The sequence below is a fragment of the Alosa alosa genome, chromosome 21 (assembly GCF_017589495.1).
Source record: "Alosa alosa isolate M-15738 ecotype Scorff River chromosome 21, AALO_Geno_1.1, whole genome shotgun sequence".
Classification (NCBI taxonomy): Eukaryota; Metazoa; Chordata; class Actinopteri; order Clupeiformes; family Clupeidae; genus Alosa; species Alosa alosa.
Window position 1 is genome coordinate 24,376,622 of NC_063209.1, and position 21,750 is coordinate 24,398,371.

The following is a 21,750-nucleotide window of genomic DNA, read 5'->3' on the forward strand; positions in this document are numbered from 1 at the left end:
CTTTTCCTCCATTCTTTGTCTAAGGGATTTGGCAGTAGCAATGCTGAGTGCCTGTAACATTACTTCAAAGCCATATGAGGACACAGTTGTGCTTTCCAATACATGAGTACCTTGCCTGTAATGGATTAGTACCTCTTCGGTTCAGTAATACAGTATGTGCTTTTTTTGCCGTATTTTTCCAGCTTGAGCTTTATTGCCCAACACTTTTCCATTCACACCCAAATGTTGTGTCACTGCTTTAAGAACATTCTTTTTTTTTTTTTAATCCATGATCCGATGTTGATTATGTCCAGCAGTTTGTCCCTTGCTCGTGGATGTGACCAGAGCAAACATTAGCTAACACATCTGGTCGAGATTCAAGATGTTGTGTCGCGTTACTAAAGACAAGTCTCGTCACCTGGACATTTCAGTTTTTCCTATAACTGTGCATGCATATTTCATCAGTAAATAGGTACCGTATATTAAAAGCTGACCCTCGATCGTTCTCTGTGATGTACAGTAGGTCACAGTGACCATCGCCTCGTGAGTGCTCAACTGTTTGACGCTGGCGAAGTGAGTGAAATCGGTGTACATCCACACCAAGCGCTCCTCTAATGTGGCATCTGCCCTTCCTTGGCTCTTGGCTCTTGGTTGCCATGACAGTGACATATGGGGATAATAACTTCAGCTAAAAAGGCCATTTTTGGGTGTGTTCTGGCTCTCCTGAGGGACGACACTAGGGTGTTCCGCTTGATTAACTGTCGAGGTGGACAACCGAAGGCCGAAGCCCTTGCCAAGAAAAGGATCTGTGTGTGTAGCCCTCTTTAATAACCGAAGGTCCAGTTTTTCAAGCGTCCACTCCCCTGCCAAGGCTTGTATTTTTTCTGCCGATACTTTCGAGGCATTACTGAGTATGGCATTACTGACATCTATTATGACATCCATTATTTCAGAAAGTTGGAACTACTCCCTCCTCTGTAATTACTTCGATTCAGATGTGCACCATGAGATTCTGTCGTTTTTGACACCCTATGATCCATCACTGATGAATTGCGACACTGGCAGCTCCCTGATTGGTAACCCACCCCCCTAAGTCAAACTGAATGACACCCTTCTGTTGGAACAGCTTGCCCCTCCCTGTCATTTCAGAGGTGAGCAATCACATGGGAGAGGACAGCTATGTTGGGTTTCTGTGATTCTGGTACCAGTAAGTCTCTAAACAGGTTGAGGCCTTTTGCAATCAGAGAACAGCAGGCCTGTTTTTAGGTGGCTTATTACTGCATGTCTCAGTAAAAAAAAAAATTGGAATTGCTCATTCACTTCACACATGGCAGTATACGCTTCAAGTTAGACTGCTAAACTAAATGGCTGTGCACATCATTGTTTATAGCATATTTCCTTTTCCGTAATCCTAAGATCTCATTTCTTTCCTTCCCTTTTCCTCCAAAGTCCTCTCTGTATCTGAAAATGAAATACTGTGGCATTTTTGCAGATAACTCCGCCGGCTAGCGCAGAAGACTGTGGAGGAGTCGGGGGTGGGGGGGGGGGGGGACGGGGGACGTTCCGGCTGTACGTGGCACTGTATAAATCAGTTTGTCTTTAAGTGTGTATGATGAATCCACTGCTGGCTAGCACACCATCTCCGTTTCATCCCTGAGAAAGGCCCAAGCTGGCCCATGCAGAAACCTATCCTTACCACTTCCCACCCACCCCAATCTCCCATTCCTCCTCCTTCTCCTCCTCCTCCTCCTCCTCCTCCTCTTCTTCCAGCAGCAAGATGAATAGGTGGCGATGCGCTTATCTGTTATCTCCGCCATCGCAATGTGGCCGTGTTGACTCTGTCTGATAAGCTTCTGTTCGTCTGAGGGGGTCCACTGATCTTTGCCACGCGCAGTGTTCTGGCCCGTAGCTCCACTGGCAGGCTCCTCGGGATGAATAATGCCCTCCACTTATGCCATGATATCTGCGGAAGAAGCCGCGCCGCTTTCGTCAATAAACATCACGGAGCGCGCCAGCCCGGGGAGAAAATGAAACGCTGTGCCGGGTTGCGCCGCGCCATAGAGTTTGTGCTGCTTTTCTCATTTGTTTGCTCTTCTTTTCACCTCTATTACAAGAGCAGATTTTCCCCGTGTGTGCACAGTTTGTGTGTGTGTGTGTGTGTGTGTGTGTGTGTGTGTGTGTGTGTGTGTGTGTGTGCGCGCACAGTGTTTCATAGAGGATGACAGTTTGATCATGTCATAAGTCTGTAATTAACTAATGGGAAAATGCCCCTAATGGCAGCCCTTTTCATTATGTTGGGCGAGAATGGCAGATTGAAGCGCAACCTGCAATTATCTCAGGTCTTGCATTAACGTAGAGCAGCCGTGAACCTGCACAGCATTCTTCCTCACAGGAAATCATTGGTCCGAGTTTCCAAGGTTACGTCTGGATGGGTAGACAGAAAAGATGAAAAAGATAAAAAAAAAAAAAAGAATGATCAATTATGAATGCCTCTGTGTTCTCCATAACTGTGATGAACTTGGTACTTGATTTTGGGAGTCTTAAGAGCCTTTCCTCTATTGATTTCAGCCTGAGACGAGGTGCTACAGATGTAACAGTTCAGTTAGAATCAGTCCATTGATTTGAAAGGCAGAAATATAGAGCAATATTAAAGGTATCCAGTGCAGTTTCATTTTTTTATTTTTTTTTTGCTAATGGGCTCCCCCTATAGTTGTGGAGTATTTGTATTTTACCCAACTGTTGTAAATACCACGCAAGGCTGGCAGGTTGGTTCTTAGTAGACGGCTGGGAAGTTGCACCATTCTTCCTAATACAGTTAAATTCACCATCAAAATGACTTTAAAGCGATCATATTAAGTTAAACAATGTGCATAGGAAGTTGCCTTTAAGTAACTGATTGAATTGGGAAGATGATGGATTTATATTCCCAAGGACTTTGAATAGTTCTCCTTACTGGTAGTAAAAAGTAGACTACTAAATACAATTTTGTCTTTTTGTCACAATGTACTTGCTGTGAAATGTATAGCTTTTTTTAGACTGTGGGATTTTAGTACAGTACAGTGTTAAATTTGACGGCCTATGTTTGGGATATAGCGTCGTTAATGTAATTTCGTTACTTTGTTGGGAAACGAAGTAGTCTAAAGGTAGCCTACATTTAAATTTCATTAATTCGTTACAGTTACTGAATAACTGTAACGTCCATTCCTGCATTAGGCCTAGGCCTATTCATATAGCCTATTTTTGTCTCCATGATTGACTACATTATTTCATAGAGATGTGCGTACAGCACGCATTCTCTCCCTGCGCCTCTCTCCCTCAAACGGGTTCAGCCTTAGTTTAAAACGTTAGAACGTCATTTTCGTTCTATAATTTCCATTTCTCACGTCATGAATGTAACATGCCTATGATAAGGCTTTGCAGTTGTACAAGATGGTCAATCTATTGTCTCAATTGTGATTCATGTGATGCGCACACCAATGCTGGGTTCATGCACTTGATCAGCCTAGAACAGGAACATTTTGGAGAGGGAATGAGAGAATGAACGCACACAAGAAACACTTTTTAATTAAACGTACAGTAGGCCTAATTTACAAAGACATTGTAAAACACTGAAAGTTAATATTTACACCACGGGTCTCACGTCGCTCTCAAGATCAGTCGCGTGCTGCCCTCTTTTGAGCTTGCGAGAGGCTTAAGATGCACAATTGCATGAGCCTATAATAAAAAAGTAAAAAAATGCTTAATTAAATAAAGGCCTGTGCTTACGCAGCCTATAAGTGAAGAAAAGACCCCTGCCATAATTTGAGGATTTACAGTAGGCCTAGATGAGTAGGCCTAAATAATAGGACTACAGCTATTTTATAACTCAAGCAAATTGTTTTATTAACATATAGCCTAATTGCACAACATGTTTTAAGTTGGCTGCAGCCTGTAAATAGGCTAATGATTTTTGAAAACGAACTTCTGTGGTCATATGCATTTTACATAGGCAAGCAGGACAATTTGGGAGTTTTTTACTGCATGGAAACGATACAATAGACTAGTGTCAAGCACGGTTGTGTTTAGCCTAGGCCTACAGTACCATTTGCATTTATTTAAGTTATGAACATCAGACGCTTGAGTGAAATCTCGACCTTATTAGTGATTGATATAGCCTATCTTATGCACTGTGTTTAAGCAGGCCGTGAACAAAGGGTTAACTTTGTTCCTACAGGTAGAAAAAAGAAAAATGGTGATAATACAACTAACGTTAGCTAAGTTAGTTTGCCTGCTAGCTAGCTTATCAGTAGGCTATACAGTCTCTCAATGGGAATTTATGTGATCTATTTACCAGTGCAATAGCTACTTCTGTCTAAATAATAGGCCTATTTACCTCTCCTTATTCAGTGTAACCTTGGAAAAAGATCAATCGGGCCTTTCACACTGTCAGTTCTTGCAGTTCATTACCGAGAAAGAAAAAAAAACAGCTGGCAACGTTAAAAACAGCTGTTCAGGTGGGCTCATAGAATTAGAACTGTATATGACATTTTGCGCTGAGGTTATTAAAATGGCGCCCTGTCAGGCTCAGAACGTACTTAATGCCTATGACGTAACTGATCTATCTTGCTCCGCTCTAGAATCTTTGGTTCAGCCATTGACTAAAGAATCCAAATGATGTCATAAAGGCGAAAAGCCAGAGATTTGGTTTCCTACTAGAGCCCCACCGTCAGCACAACAGATTTTAATTACACGCTCGCCTTCATCGTCGGAGAACAGAAGTGGGGGAAGTGCCAGAACCTAGCTGAGTCAGTGTGATCGGTGTGGGTTCATCACCCTGCCATGGACACTGGACATGCAGCTGGAAACACAGACACCTGTACATGTCTGAAGGATAAAATGTGCAAAAGATGTTTAAACACACACTTCCTTCTCTCCCTCTCTAGTACTCCCCCATTCGAGCTAGGGGATCTGTACTGTTTTTAATGTCCTCAGGTTCAACATATCGTTACTAGACGCGTACGTTTTTTCTTTTTTCTGTAGTGTATTGCATCCCCCAACCCCCCTATGCCTCATATCATAAGAGATATTCAGATTTTAGGTCTAGCTCACATTTTTTCTGTTTTAATCACATTCATGCCCACAGCTAGTGGTGTCCTGTATAATAACACAATTCTCTTTGGAACTCGGGAAGCTGGGATCCATTCTAAACTCACCAGCTCACATTTTAAGCCTGGGTCCCACACATGCATTTTATGATTGAAAATAAGAGGGTGGTGGTAGTGGTTTGGGGTTGGGGGTGGGTGGGTTGCATGGTTGCGGGACAATTTTTCAAAGAGCTGAACTGAAATTCCCCTTCCTGAGAACTTATGTCATTAATAGTCATTACACATTTGGCACTTCGAAGTCAGAAATGTGACTGCATTTCCCTGCTGCTGTGAGGAGTGCTTGTGGGGGGGAACAGTAGAAAAAGGAAGGTGGTGATCTCAATAATGAATGTGTAAGGAGAGCGCAAGTTGCGAGGGTGAAATATGATTGTTTTTGATGTTTCTTTATGTCTGACGTGGCTCTGGGACCGCACACTGCACTTTCCTCTCTTCCCTCAGCACTCTTCCTGATCCTCATGTGATTGTTTTGGAGTCAGAGTCAAAGTCAAAGTTTCTTTTTAAACGCAACTTGGATATCTTTCCCCATTTGTACACTGTTATTGCCGTGTCGGATCTCGTAGCATATCTGTGTGTGTACTTGGATCTGGGATCTGGGATTCAAGTGAGATGCTGTGTCTGGTCCTAATATTGCGTGCGTGCGTGCGTGCGTGCGTGTGTGCGTGCGTGCGCGTGCGTACATGTGTGTGTGCGTGCGTGTATGTGTGTGTGTGCGTGCGTGCGCGTGCGTGTGTGCGTGTGTGCGTGTGTGTGTGTGTGTGTGTGTGTGTGTGATAATTGTGCCTATGTGTGTACAGGGTGCCTTTTTGCTGCCCTTCACTTCAACCCAGTAAGGGATGGGAGACCACAGTCAGTGGCTCCTCTATTACCACTTGCTGTGGAGTAAATTGAAGAAGGTTGTGGCAGGGCCTTGGAACGAGTGCTTCGATGGCTCTGACCCCCTCCTACAACCCCCTGCTGCCCCCCCCATCACCCAGCCTGCCCCTCTCTTTCTTCTGTCTTTCAGCGTTGTGCCTAAGTGCCTGTTACTCACCACCTAGCAATCTCAGCCCCATATCAGGCTGGCTCGCCACGCTCAGCTGTGTGGCTCTCGGACACGGTGATTTGGTATCACAGGCCATTTAGTCTGTTGACAGCATCGTTCCTTTGTATCCCATGAAAAGAGCGTGGTCAGACTCTAGCCTACTAAATGAACCCTGAAAGACACTAATGGACAGCTGGACTCCGTCTTGAGACGGCTGAAATGACTAAGATCGTAGTGTTTATTTTAGAAAAGGAAATGGTTTTGAGAGTCTGAGAGTGCCAAAACCATCACAAATGATTTTATTTAGATATTCTGGAATATTACAACAGTCTGTTCATCTGGTTGTGTGGAGCAACCAACTGGCGCAACCAATAGAGCACGTCTTGCTTTTGGTCGTGTTTGTATACGACCAGAGAGTAATTTTGGTATCTCTCGCCACATCACTAGTAGCACACTCCTCATAGCCCTCGCATGCTCTGTCTGACGCATCCTAAATCAGTCCAGGCTGTGCCCATTTCATCTGTTGTCATGGTTTCACGTGCCCTGTGCTGAGAGAGGAGCTGAAATGTAAGTGCGGTGTAATTGTTCTTGGTGTTCTAGCGAGTTCCTTTCATCTGCGGGTGAGGGATGATGTGTTGTTCACTCTTGTCAAGGCAAGATCCATCTCGAGAAACCTGTCACATATATTAATTTCATTCTATCTCACGCGCATGTTCCCCTGTCTATACACCCCTGGTATAGCCAGTTTTTCAGCCATATGAAGACGGTGTTTCTTTGGGATCTGATGAACTTGCTGCCACTTAGAAGAGCTTGCAGCAAACGCTACCTTTGTTTTAGGTGTCAGCGTTTCCAAAACACCTCTGTTATCCTGGCTAGACAGATCTTTCCATGCAACCTTTCTTTTCTTTTTTTTTGTGATGCTGGAGAGGCCAGTGCTCCCACATAGCAAACTGCAGCACTTTGATAAAAAGCACAAAATCCATTACAGCTGCGGGATGCCCGACAGCATGCTTTATTTTCTTCAACCTGTCTGCCCTCCTTTGTGCAGAGGAGGGCTCGTTTCACCTACAGTACATGTACACTTACCGTGGTGGACTGGAAGAAACATTTTAAGTTGGCATTACTCCGCACGTTGGCAGTATTGATCACCTTTATCTCTGTTAAGAATAGTGTCCAGATCTATGTCCTAATTCATGAGCACCACATTACAAGAAGGTCACTCACTGTATGGATTTTGCGGCGCACTTAGTATGAAAGTCATTGTGCAAGATGCTTGAAGGTGGACTGTGCAAATATTTGGAAAATCTGCTTGGGATTGAGGTTTTAGTTCTGTTTGGAAGGCTTGAGAACCAGATTATTGCTCAGAGCTGACTCACTCTCCACCGCAGATGAGATAATGCCTCAAATCAAAATGGATTATCTCAATGTTTGTCTTTTATGTAGGCCAAGCATCTTGCGAAGGGACTATTTTTAGGTGTAAGGCGTAAGGAAGTTATCGTGGGTTAGGCTGAGGGTACGCTAAACAAATTGTTGCTTACGCATAAGATGATTTTCCCTTATTGTATTCCAGCATTCTCATAACCTCCTGTGGATTTGGTAAAGTCCACCAAAGGAAGATGAGGATGAGCCAAGGAGCAAACGTTAAATTATGTTTAAACCGAAAACACTGTTTATACGTATAACACTTCAATGTAAAACAGTCTTTGATTTTGCATTTTGACAACAGCATTATGCATCAGAAATGTGAAGACTACTGTTATATATCTCCTCCACTAAAAAGATACAAGGAGAGAGAAAAAAAACCTTTTTTGCGGCTCAGAGTAATTTTTATCAGCCGATTGCTTAGCTTTCCTTTTCAATGCAGCCTTGTGCTTGAGACGCTCATCAAGTTAAAGATCCCTTGCGTGTCATTTCTTATTCAACGTCTCTCTCTCTCTCTTGCACAACCGCAAGCCATCAGTAATTATGACATATGAGTCCTGTGCTTCGCATCTCTTTAGCGCCAAACAGGGCTATTGTTATTATACAGTAGTATTAAGAAGACGTATCAGACCTCTCATGGGAAACAGTAAGCCTTGATTTACAAAATGAGCTCAGTGTATGAAATAAGTAACAAAGAAAGAAAGAAGAAATTAACAGTCATTGTTACATTGATTGACTTGTTCGGAGATGGATAATTATAACCTAAAGGTTAAAGCGAGAGAGAAAAAAAATCTTACATTGATGTCCACTGGTTTCAGAATGATGCTATTTCCTCATGCATTAAGGCGATAAGACCGCTCTTGATGCTGACTTAAATGAAACCGGGTCTCTTCTTTTTCCTCTATATTTTCTCCCGCTCCGAGTCTCTGTGCTTTAATCAAAGCGATCCACATTTTCTTTCTGCAGATGGGTGGGGTGGGGGGGTGGGCACAGGGAGATCAGAGCAGCTGTAAGGGGTAGTGGCTCTCTCTTCACTCGAGTGGGTGATAATGAAGAGGTCTGCACTAGTGTTGAACCTGTGACTTCCTATAAAAAGCCACAGGAAGAGTGGCTTAGCGCACATCTCTTCCGATGGTGACAGCTGGGCCTCTGCATCCAGACCAGCTGCACACGACGGGCCAAAATGGCAAGAGCTGGGAATGGCTGGACGGTTCGTGGAAGGTGAAAGGTTATAACAGTTGCACAGCCGCTCGGGTCAAAGGTTCAAACAGGTGGTCTGAGCTCTCATTATGCCTCTCTCATAGATCAGATCTGAGACCTGCGGTGCACTGCCAAATAGTCACAGGTCTTTTTTCTCAGTTAAAAAATGTTAAAAGATTGATAAGGTATTGATAATGTATTTTGTAATCCTCATCATTGCAACACACTGAGTTGTGAGTTACAGTCACAACTCCTGCTCTGCTTTGCATCAAACCAACAAGACCTCTAGCTATGGTCTGTTTGCACCATGCCTTGTTTTCTTGTGGAATACAACTGAAATCTATTACCCTGCTGATTATCAGAAATGTGTGCGTGTGCGCGTGCGTGCGCGCGTGTGTGTGTGTGTGTGTGTGTGTGCGTGTGTGTGTGTGTGCGTGTTCACATGTATTACTCTGCTGCCTTACTGGTCGTCATCATTGGCAGATGCTGCTATTTATATGCATAATCTAATTCTAATATACATTCTTGTTTTGGTTTGTTTGTTCACTGCAGCCTGCAATCTGCACCATCATATTTATATTTATGTTTGCATTTCTGTTTTGTTCTATGTTGACATAAATATATATGTGTGTGTGTGTGTGTGTGTGTGTGTATGCGTGCATCTTGCTACTAATTCCAGATGTGCGAGCAGAGATCTGAGAGCATATCTATCTGTTGTGCTATGTGCTTTAGCATTGTGGCTTCCAGTAAAATAGTGTTGCGAGAGTGACGATGAGCGATTAAGGCTCTGTGTGTATGAGAGTGTGGCTGTCTGGCTGAGTATGACTGAGGACAGAGAAACATCAAGGCCAGATAAAGTCAGTTTGGCCCATCTTGACTTGTCTTTGCAATAATCATACATACACAAAAAAAAAACGTAGTTATTTCCAATATCTTGTGAATGATACTGTAACTAGTAGAAATCTCTCTGCAATCTTTCTGCACTTCCCTGCTCATCTGATGACATTTCTATGTCCAGGACTACATTTATATACCACATGACATACATGTATACACAGCTGACTGTTTGATTGATTGATTGACTGACTGACTGACTGACTGATTGATTGACTGATGTTGAAGTTAATTTTGTGGTGTTTTTTGTGTGTGTGTTGTTCAGACAGGCCCATCCAGTGTTGAGCTTGGGAGTGGAAATCACGGCCAGTGGCTTCCTGACCCATGATGTACAAGGACTACAGATCAGGCCGGACTGGAGGTAAGGGACCGGCCGACACAGGGGCTGTGTTTTGGGCTTGTGGTCTCGCTTCGGTTCTCAGGAGGATCTCTATTTTAACAGCAGGACATGGGTCTGCATTTCACAGTAGGGAAAGAGGATTTGGTGGCATGGTTGCTGCCGCACGCCTGATAAGACGGTGGCGTTCCCATGGAGATGAGGCGTTCTTCTGAATCCGTCACAACTCGCCGCCTATTGGTAACAGGTGCAACAGTGATCCTCCCTGGGGTCTAAGTTTTCTTTCTCATCTCTCTCTCTTTACCTATCTCTTTCTCTCTCTCTCTCTCTCTCTTTCTCTTTACCTATCTCTCTCTGTTTTTGTTTTTGCGTTTGTTGTCTCTGTGGTAGTCTCAGAGTGACAGACGCTGCTGTGTTCTGTGTTTTAAAACATATGAAAATAAAAAGCACACAAGACCTTTATTTGTCTCTTATGCTAATTCTGTCGGCTAGTTTAGCAGATTTGATACTAATAGCAGTGTCCATCTGTAATGCACATCATGACATTTGTGGTCTGTAATTCACATGTTGAGTTTTTGTGCAATGTTGTCCCTTTTTACCTTTTGGCAAGAAAAAGAAGGTCAATCTTATATGTTCTGGTGAAATAAGTGAAAACACTTTTAAAGTGAGCCACTTAGGTCACAGGTGGACCATGCATAATCACTGGGGTTAGTTTTGAATGTTGGAACCATGTGGAAGACATTTCGAGGCTTTCGTGCTGCGTGACAGTTTGAGCTGACCCTGTCAGTAGAATCGCCAGGGCTTCTATTTAACTGCAGTCACAATGAGGGAGAAAGCGCAGGAAGGATTAGAGACACATGGCAAAATGGACCCGAGACACACACAGACACACAGAGACTGGCGAAAGAGACAGACAAAGTGGAAAAGGGAAGTTCATTTCTAAGCCTTGAGAATGAGGGGAGCTTTAGAAGATGAGCATGTCCTTTCCCATTAGGCTCACTGCAAGTGTCGAAGGCTGGCGGGCCTTGATAATGAATTTACCATCCGGTCCGTGTGCTCTGCTGCACTGCCGTTGCACTCAACCCTCCTGCCTTTGCCCGCTGTGTTCTGCCGCGGTGGCCCGCCAGTGACACTGTGTCCACGTAACGTGAGGTCTGTCTGTGCTGCCATCTCCAGAGTTGAAGGGCCAGACCTCAGTTGGCATTGGGTGCCTCCCGTAAAGCAATAGAATTGTGTGATCTGATAGAAATTTAAGAATTGTATTGTTAAGAAAGATGACTGACTCATACTATTCTGATATAATAGCATAACATTTGTAATGTAAGAATATCATTAAACCATCAGTGTTTTATTAAGATTAAAATGAATTTCAGGCATAAGAAGTCTTAAAACCATGCAGTAACCATTCAGGTGTGTTAAAATAGTGAATTTCTTTGCCAGTCTGTCCTTCGTGTTGAGAAGTGGAGAGCTCCGAGCTCTGCGCGTTCCACTCTTCCACTCCTAAGACATCTGGTGGGTGAGCCTGTGGTCCCCGTGAATCATGGATGTATGACTGATTAATAACTGATGCATGAGGGCTTGGGAGTGGCCAGCTCCAGGGTTCTCGTGGCGGAGGGTGCTTTTAGGCGCATTTGAGTATACCAATTAAAAAGCCTTGGCCACTTTAAAGTCAGAGCCTTGGTGTCTGTTCGGTCTGTGCTTTTAAAGTCCTGTGGTATGTTGAGTGGGTATTTGATAGGCTGTGATATTTTTGTTCTTTAAAGGCGCATAATCCCACACACACTATATATCTGTGAAGATATTACCCTTCTCTCCCTCTGTTCTTTCCATCCAAAGACTGAAATACCTTTCTTTTTTTTCTTCTTTTTTTTGTCTGGGCGGAAGGCAGCATCTCAGTAAAAAGTGAGTGGAGTCATCAGAAGTGAATGCTCTTCACCGATAGCCCCAAACTGCATTAGAATGCCCATTCTCACAGTAGGAGCACTTAAGCTTCAGTTGCTCTGCTGAGTCAACACAGCTGTTTTCCCCATTCGCCCATCGCCTTCCTGGATAATCACGTTGCGAGTTGCAGCGTGGTAACCCGCAAGCCTAGAACTGATAAGGTGCGAGGTCTCAGCTGTGGCTCAAGAATGGGGGTTAAACGTTATTTGGTGCATTGCAAGCAGCCGAGCACCATCAATATTCATGCTGCATGTGTATGGGATCTCCCCTGAGATAGACTTGCTACTGCCTGGACTTAATCGAATTGCAGGATGTCCAATTCTCCAGCTTCTTCCTCGTCTCGCCTTGCTAGGGAAGGCTCCCATCCCATGATGTCTCTGTTCTACCTCTTAAAGGAGTACCGTCACACCGGTGTGACGGGAATGTTGAGAAATGAACATTCTAAAGAATATCTGGGTTCATTGAATTCAACATAGAATTTTAGAACCTTCAATTGTTGCGGAACTTAGAATGTTCAAAAACCTACACCTTTAAGGGTTAACATACATTTGTATTCCTCTGCCGCTTTTAGAGATGCACCCTCAAAATTAGCTCACTGATGGAGGAATCTCATGGAGTGTGACTGTAATGAGTAAAAAAGCTGAGTGATATAAAAGCTGTAGTAGAAGAAGAGAGAGAGAGACAGAGAAACAGTAGAATGGTCAAAGCAATTCATTGGAAAACTTTCCATCCGCAGAGAGCATTGGAGTTCATTAAACACTGAACCTTTAGATCTGACATTTTTCCTTCCTGTCCGAGCTGTAATGGTACGTTTCATTGATCTCAAAAGGGATGGCACCAAATAGCGCTGCAGTCTTTTTAAACTTTGGCAGATTTCCTGTGAATTGGAACCTTTAAAAACCATCCGCTGTCATGCTCAAAACGTTCTGTTGCACCGTGATCTGACCACTTGACTGGAATAGACTGGGTATCGCTTTCATCGTAGCTCTACAGCTCATATTTACTCTGTAGCAAAAAAAAAAAAAAATAGGTGTCTGGGCTATTCAATGCACCATAAATATCCTGTATCCCATATGGATGTAATACATTGCCAGATTTATTCTCATGCCTAGGCCAAAAGTGGATATTTTAAAGCCATCTGTAGTATCTCTACTCTGACGTTGCCGTTATTAAATGCCTCCTCTGGGAGCAAATTAAGCCTGAGCCGTATCATGGCATCTTGACTCAATACCCAGCGAACTGTTCCTTTTAAAAAGAAAAGAATTACAACAAAATGAGGACGAGATGAGATAAAGAGGAGTTAGGATGTTGACTCACCCTTGAGTGGCTCACTCAATAGAGCTAAATAGGGACAGTAGATGAATGTGAACTGTGGTGTTTTTGGAAAATGGACTTCAATTAATCACTCTTGTTTGTCACTCAATGTTGAAGACTGCAACTGACCAAGAATGAAATGAAACCACTTACTTACTTAGCTCTGCGGTTAACACCATTTTGGCTACCAATTATGTGCAAAGACTCAGGATCATAAGGTGATTGGCTGGATTCCAGTGAAACTCTTCCTCCTTAACTTTAATTTTAATTGCTTTTACAACTCCGTGATCGAGAGGTTAGTTTCTTTGCTATATTGGAAACTTTTTTTCCCTTTTTTTTCCTCACAGAGAAGTAGAAATGAATCCAAAAGTATGTTGATGAATAGTCTTCCTTTGAGCTGCCCTTGTCATTTATCTAGAGCAGACCTTTGCAATTATATTCCAGTGATTGCAGACGTGGGCCCTATACAGTTACTGTAGGCCTATAACTTTTCTGAATGCAGAGTTTTAACTGTGTTTCATTTTAGGCTGTTTAGAATAAAGTCACTTCTTGAAAACATAATGATCCAGGGGGGAAATGCAAAGGTCATCCTCTGCTACTAAGGAATGGAGGGCATCAGAAGACATGCTGGCTTTTACTTGCCTTCAGTGATAGTTACTATATAATTTGATTGGGGAAGTACTGACTTACACTATTGGGTCTGTCTTGATGTGACCAGGCACAGTGCTTTGTCATCTTTTAATGAGACCCGTTGGATTGCAATGCACAATCCTTTCTTTATCTTTCAAGTCCTCCAGCAGTTTGCCCAAAACAATAAACAGGAAAGTCCTGATGAAATTCCTTAATAACATTTAATGCTTTTAAAATATAAGCTTAGCACACGTATAATCCTATTTTTTGTTTTATCGCTGCATTTGTTTTCCTTGCTACATTCTGCAATGTTCCCCTTGATCTCTAATCACTTTTACAACAGTGACTTCTGTAATCATGCCATTTCCACATTTGGGAAATAGCTTTATAGATAGAGAGAGCAGTGTTACTGCTCAACCACTGCACGAGCACACCCCATTTGTTTCTCTAATTGCATTAAAGTTGGTTAAAAAAAATCAATGCTGGGTACGTTTTAATGCTTCAAGTAGACAAATTCTCCGTCTGGGCCCATCATTTCTAGTCTGGAATTGGCCTGACAGCTTTTTTTGTGTGTACGAAGGTATCCGTAACCTCTTAAGTGTGGCAGTTCCACTGAAAATTCAAAGCTATTGGGGAGAATGACACAAGATGCCTTCACGGTTAATGCAGCAAGTTAGCATTGCTAAACCTGTGTTTATTTTTAGCTTTGAGGCATGGCAACAGAAATCCAAAGGAAGCAAACAAATATTTAGCTTGTATAATGTTGAATCTACTGCTTGGGAACTACTATCATAACCACTGTTTCTGTATTTTGTTTCTGTTTTGGGATAGGCCTGTCAAATGAATATGCCGTTATCAAGGCTGTGCATTAATTGCAAGAAAATAATTGGTCCTTCTGACAATTGCTGCACATAAGCTGTCCTTGTTCCTGAGTGGTGTGTGTTTTCTAGTGCACTAAGGCCCCATGCCAAGATAATACTAACTAACCAGGGCATCCCATAATAAAAGAACCAACTATTGGTTGTGTTTTTGTAAAGGGTTGTTTTTGGACTAAAGAGTCATGCCCGAGACCCAAGACCAATAAAATCTCTTATCTGAGCCACTCAAAGGGCCCGTCGGGTGATGGTGTTAACGAGGTCAGGGATAAACAGCACAGCTGCCTACTGCCGCGCCACATTCTGTGGGGTCTGGCCATCCGTTTAGCCGCACTCACACACTTGTCATGTAATTTACTGGACAGTTGAACTATTGTTGTAATGTCAGAAGCATTATTTGCATAAGTCTGTTCCTATTTCTTTCCATTTTTACACACACACACACACACACACACACACAGACAGACAGACAGACAGAAAAGAGGAAGAGTGTGTGTGTGTGTATGAGAGAGAGAGAGAGAGAGAGAGAGAGAGAGAGAGAGAGAGAGAGAGAGAGAGAGAGACTCTCTTGCTGCCCTTCCTCCATCTGGGTCTCATTACTTACCAGACGTTTTTTGGCTCCTAGTGCTAGGAGTGATGCCCCCTCACCAGGAGCACCGTCCTGGGCAGCGCGTACAGCATCCCACTGGCACACTGCCGCAGAGCAGAAGCAGGGGGCGTTTTAAAATTGACCAAGACGCATCACCATTTGCCGGCTGATTGATAGCGGTCTGCTGTGGATCTCCCTCTGTCTCTATGTATTTATCTATCTCTCATCTCTTTCTGTCTATCTATCTCTCATCTCTTTCTGTCTATCCATCTCTCATATCTTTCTTTCTCATCTCTCTGGGACTGACCTGTCAATCTGTCTGCCAGAGGCTGCTGTTTTAATCCCTTCTCTTTCACACCACAAAAATTGAAAAGTGTGTTTGTGAGATGGAAACAGCTTTGAAGTCTATGCTTTAAGTGTTGAATCCGAGAATATGCTGTTTTACTGATTGATTGTTGGCTGTTGCTTTCTTGGTTGTTGGTTCCTTTGCACTACTTTGAAAGCCAAATACAGATAATAGCCTAGTTTTGTTTACTGTAGGTCTGCTGTGTAGTGTTATGGGTGTGTTTTTCCTCCCAGTGAAATTGAGTGCCAACTTGCTGCTTGCATTACATGTAAGGATACTATTGTGTTCATGTCTGATTGGCCTGCTACTTTTCTTCCAAGAGGAAAACAACATGCCTCCTTCTGGTAGGCCAGCTTCTCATGTCCTCATTTGCCCCAGTTCCTTATGAATTATTTTGGAAGTGTCGAGGAGCTATTAGCAGGTGCTTTCATGAGTGGGGCCGTTTGTGTTTATGTGACTCAAACGAGTGACTGGATAAAAGCAGCAGCCTCACTCGAGGGTCCATAGAACTCCCTCTACTGGCGGTTCGCTGAACCTCGCACCTCCCTTCCTCCGTCTGTCCTACACCCTTCGTTGCTCTGCATTGAGCACGGTTGAGAAAATGAGAAATGATCTTCCGTTAGACAACGAGAGGGTGTATCGAGCCTGGCCCTATTTTTTGAATGTAAAGCTCCGCGCTGGGCGACATGCAGGGGCGAGTACAAACAGCCGTGCTACGTTCACATTATTCGCCCTACCGATTTCCTTTCATGAGGCAGAAATCAGATATCTCCAGCTGCCACTTTCATTAGGTGATTGAACCTGGAGAAGCCTCAGCCAGTAGCTATGTGTTATCGGCTTTTCAACTCCAACTCTAACTCTGTAGGACACAACTAAAAAATCTATTTTTTTAGTCAGCTGCAATAAAGCAATACGATCGATTGTTTATGATATAATATCCGATTCACGGAAACAGTGCGTTTCCAGTAGAGCTCTGCTCATTCTGTGGGAGGTTTGGGCTGTCAAATAATACCCTAAGTAGGAAACATTTCGCCTCAAAAACTTAGCCATGTACTTTGAAGTCACTGTGTGATCTTCCCTTCTCTAGTTTGGTTTGCTACACAGCGGCACTTGATGTGAGCATCGTCCCAGCACATTCTGCATTCAATGTGTGCTGGCCCTTGCACGAGATTGACTATGCTCACAGATGAGCACTGCTCTTATTGTATAGTCTAACGGCCCCTCCTCACGTTGGATTTCACCCACAGCATTTGCTGGTCTGTGCGGAGAGCATGAGAGACGGAGTTCGTCACAGGGACTGACATATGCTAGAGCAAATCGCAGTAACCTCTCTTCACAGCTATTGCCTGCCGTTCGCATCTGGCTGTCTGAGTGTGTTGGTGAATGTGTACATGCATTCGAGCATGTGGTTTGTGTGCGCAGTAGCTGCTCATATCTAAAACGGATCCTCCTCCAGTACAGTTTGTCGAGCGGAGCGGACGGGAACACTGAAGAACCGAAACACCGTAGCAATCCGAGGGATTTCTCTCTAGACGTCTTCAGTTACATTCACATAACTGTCGGATTAAAGAGGACGGGAGTTGATCTCTCCCCTTCCTGCATAAATTCCTCGGACAATGTTTCTCGTTCAGTATACAGGTAACGTTGCAACTCTTGCTGTGTATTGCCAGTGTATTTGAGTCTCTTTTGTCTGCCGCCCGTCTCTGGCCGGTTATAGCCTACAGTAAACGGAATAACGTGTGAATTTGGGAAGGTATTATAGTAAACATCGTTGCCAAAATGCAACATTTGGTGCAATTAGCTACTGTCTTTTGGTTACAAGGGTTGTCATCTTGTTAAAAATATATTCAAGCTGGGCGATCCGATGCGGTGGCTACTGTAGCCAGTAATCGGCTTCGGATCGACTTCACATTTAATTTTATAACCTATATACAGGCTTCAGTTGTTTTTAATAGAAAAACTGGCTATGACAATAGTTTATATTCTACGGAAACGACTCATGATGGTCATTGCAGACATTTTTGAAGTTAATTCTTACCAAGTTTGAATTTAGGCAGAACGTGCAACGCTCTTACACTCAGTGAATTTTTGTTATGGCTAAATGGTAATTTCTTGCGTTTTGCGGGATCGCAAAAGACTGCACTTCAAAGCGTGCTGCTGACCACATCTAGTTTCAATTTAAGCCTTCCAAAACACCCCACAGCAATGAATAACTAGGCTATGCGTTGGGTGTTGTTTTTAACCCAACCAGAAATCACAGCTGGAACTTCAATCTATCATGTTGAACTCTTGAATGGAACGGGGTGGACGAGTGAAACGTCCCAGTAGGGTAATTGAATCCGTACGTGCGGTGCTGTCATTGATGGACGCAGCGCTCTATTTAATTAATAGGCCCTAGTCTTTTGCCTAGACTTGCATAAATGATATTAAACCAGTGTCAGAGTTCAAGCCCAGTATTTGGTCGTCAATTCTATCACGTCGGCTATATGGCTGACTCATAGAGATGTTGACCTTACTTATGTATTCCGGGTGTTGGTATTACTCTTGGTATTACTCACTTTGCAGTCATTGCCAGGCATGCATTCCCTTGACTCAATTAATTAGTATAATTGTCAGTGCTTTAAGCAGTGGTTGGCAAAGAGATTGATATGTATTGTCCAGATGTAAATGCTAGCCTCTGTTTAGAGGCTCACACCCTGCCTTTTGAAATATTGTGTTGTAAACATTCTTATTTTATTTTATACTATTCTATAGTTCTAACCAAGGCAGGCCAGTCTTGTCCTTTTTTTACCAGACTCATAATCGATGATGGCCTCTCTTTTGTCATGAACAGTGTTTTTTCAGATTTGTATTTAAACCTCTGGACACTGGAATCACAATAATCTCCCTGAATCGCATACACTGTTTTAGGCAGAAGAGCAATGACATCATTTTATCCTATGTATTTATGCTCTCATTGTCTTTGCACTCCGCCTCAAAACATGTTCAACATGTGTCCTTCATGACCTTTGTGATTTGTTGTGGCCTTTTTCTGCTGCTCCTTTCGTGATATTCTTGCCCGATGATTGCCGCCAGTTATGGCACGCTCATTCAGTCACGGTTTAATGAAGGAACCCTTGTACGAGGCCTTTAAATCAGGCTGCTTGCATGTTGAATCAGTGTTGCTCCTTGTCCCTAGTTTACGAATTCCCGCTATTTCAGTCTCAGGGGTCTCTCTACCACCACTGGTGAAATGGTGTTTATAGATCTGTTGCTTGTCTCGTCATCATTGCAAAGTGTTTTGTAAGTTTGAGCCACATCTGTTCAGTAACTATACATGATCAGCCTTTTGTTCCTCAAGAAGATTTGCTCTATTTTGAAATGGAATAAACAAAAAGTGTGTCAGTCACGTCCAAGCTGTTGCATGTGTTGCGGTTATCTGTTTTTATTGCATTTCATTTTCGTTCATTTTTCCTCCCATCTCTTAAAAGGCTGTTTGCCAACAATTGTGACAGAAGGCCATGCTTGATTATTTTACCCCACCCTGCAGACACTCTCTCCCTCTCTAGACCCCCACCTCTCTCTCTCCCTCTCTCTCTCTTTCCCTCTCCTACTCCTTCTCTCTCTCTCCATCTTTCTCTCTTTCCCTCTCCTACTCCTTCTCTCTCTCCCTTTCTCTCCCTTTCTCTAATCTCTTCTGCTCCTTCCCTCTCTCCCTCTCTCGCTCCCTCGCTCGCTGTGCCTCCCCTCCCATCTCCCTTCTCTTCCTCCTCGTATGACCAGGGGCTCTCAGCATCTGAGCATCCGTCTGAGTGAATCTGTTCTGACTGCTCACCGTGAACTCATGTGACCATGGTCGGGGAGAGGTTCATCGTACTCTGTGGCAGCCATTAACTTTCTTACTATAGTCCTCCAGCCTGATCGATTGCAAGGGCACATTTTAAATTGCACATAATGGACACGTCCCTGCATATGTGGGTCTGAGAGGGGGGACAGGAAGTGGGAGGGTGGAGGGGTGAGAAACTGGGTAGAATCGGGGGAAGTAGCAAAATAGTCATGGTTTTGAGCATCCCAAGACCCAAGGGTAATAGTCCCGCAGAATCAGTCCGAAGGAATGCTCTTTGCACAGAAGAATGTCAGAGGAAATCTCTGGAGACTGTAGCTGCTTCGGGGGAATAATAAAAAAGACTCACATTTTTTTGAATAGGGAATCTAAGGAGTTCAATTTCGGCAGAGCAATTCAAATACAGAGTACGACTAGCGTCACTTTAGCTTTGGAGAGAAAAAAACGGTCTCATAATGAAATGTAAAATATAGGTCATGCAAGCTTTAGAGAATGTTTTCTTTTCATAACCCTGGCTAGATTCAGTCAGAAATGGCCAAGGGAATATTCTACAGGGTTCTCGTTTCCTTGACTGGGGTTTTGAGACCTGGCTTTCGTAATCAGCTTATCCATCACATAAAAATAATGTGTGAGCACTGTTGGGTTGCAAGTTGTTGCCGTTACTGTGTGAAACACATTAACATATCAGGTTGCTATGACGACATGTCATTGAGGTTTATGGATATTAGCAGGCCTTTGTGGACACAGGGGCACAATCTTACTCAGCAGGATGTTAAATGATGCAGAGTCATCGCTTGTTTATTGGTTAGCAGTTTTACAAACACTCCATCAATACTTCCCGGAGCCTTTTTAACCAGTATAGGGTTTCTTGGGTTGTTATAGCATTGTTGTTATTGGCCAAGTCACTCAACCTATGCTTTGAACTGGGAAGATAAATAAAAAGTTAACAACAATTAACAATTTTACAAACACGCCGTCAATACTTCCCCAGAGCCATTTTAACCAGTGGCTCACTAATATAAGGCGGTTTCTGTTCTCATAAATAGGCTTCCCGGAAGTCAACATCTCACTCTCTGCGCTCATCGTAGGAAAGCAATGACTGTGATTCTTTCAATAATGTATGAGCCACTCTCTTTATCCTCTCTTTTTTCACTCCATCACAATGTGCTCTGACCTTCGCTAACCTCCATTTGAGTTTCGTAATGGAGACAAGAACTAAAATGAAATGTAACTCAAGAACCTTTTAATGGTGCCTTCAAAGCTTTAAGATGTCTCACTGTAAGGTCAAGGTTTTAAAGTATTGATTATTTATGCACTTTGTTTTTTGCTTGCATGTACTTGTTTGCCAAACAAATGTCATTCTGGACTGACAGAGAGTGAATAAGATATACAGCCTTTTGTAGTATCATTATACAATGCATTTCGCACCATAACATTTTAGTATGTGAAAGTAAAGCACAGTATAACGAAAAGAAAGATCTCAGCCATCTTATTAAAGCTAGTGAAATAGAGCACTCCATATTTGGAGTATGTATCTTTGTGCATGGCTGTCTTTTATTATTTTGTTCTTTGAATTCTTTGTGAAACTAGTGCAGTGCCTGTTCAAACATGCTATTCCTGTAGCCCAATTACATGCCTGCAGGTAGGCCTGCTTTAAAAATAGGATAGGGAAAAACATAATTCCAGGTAGGGCTGGGCGATAAAACGATAGCGATATGTATCGCAATAGACATGTAATCGATATCAATAAAAAATGCGTTCGATAGAACATTCGATAATTAAAAGCAACACACACCTCCCGCCTTACGTTGTCCATAAATAAATAGGCTAAATATATCTTGCATTGTAGCTAGTATGTGCAACTCTACCAGAGTAGACGATAGAAGTAGGCCTACCTCAACACAGAGTCCTTGCCCCGTGCACTCTCTCTCTCTCTCCCTATCAACAGGCGCATCCCTCTTCAGCATGCACATGTAATCCAAACATTCACAATCATGCAAGACGACTGGCTAAATTGCTATTAAATCCGGTTAGCATCATTAGCATGCTGCACGAATTTGTTAAAAACTGTTGCATTCAAAATGGCACTGCTAAATTCTAATAATCTCAATCCCGATGCAAATGGAAAAGTATTTTCCAAGACTCAAACGGGCCTGTCCCAATGAGAAAAAGTAGGCCTATTCATTTGAAACTTAAACACATGTGGGGAAACTGAACAGTCTAACCTGACTATGA

At 43.0% G+C, this 21,750-nt stretch overlaps 1 protein-coding gene across 1 annotated transcript in view; it reads left to right on the forward strand.

Moving 5' to 3' along the window:
- enox2 (ecto-NOX disulfide-thiol exchanger 2) overlaps positions 1-21,750 on the forward strand; it is a gene marked incomplete in the record, with an annotated part of 227,630 nt that overhangs the window by 44,334 nt on the left and 161,546 nt on the right. The window contains 2 exon segments of the mRNA XM_048230956.1: positions 25-152; positions 9,926-10,021. Of these exon segments, the coding sequence (XP_048086913.1) occupies positions 9,985-10,021 (37 nt within the window).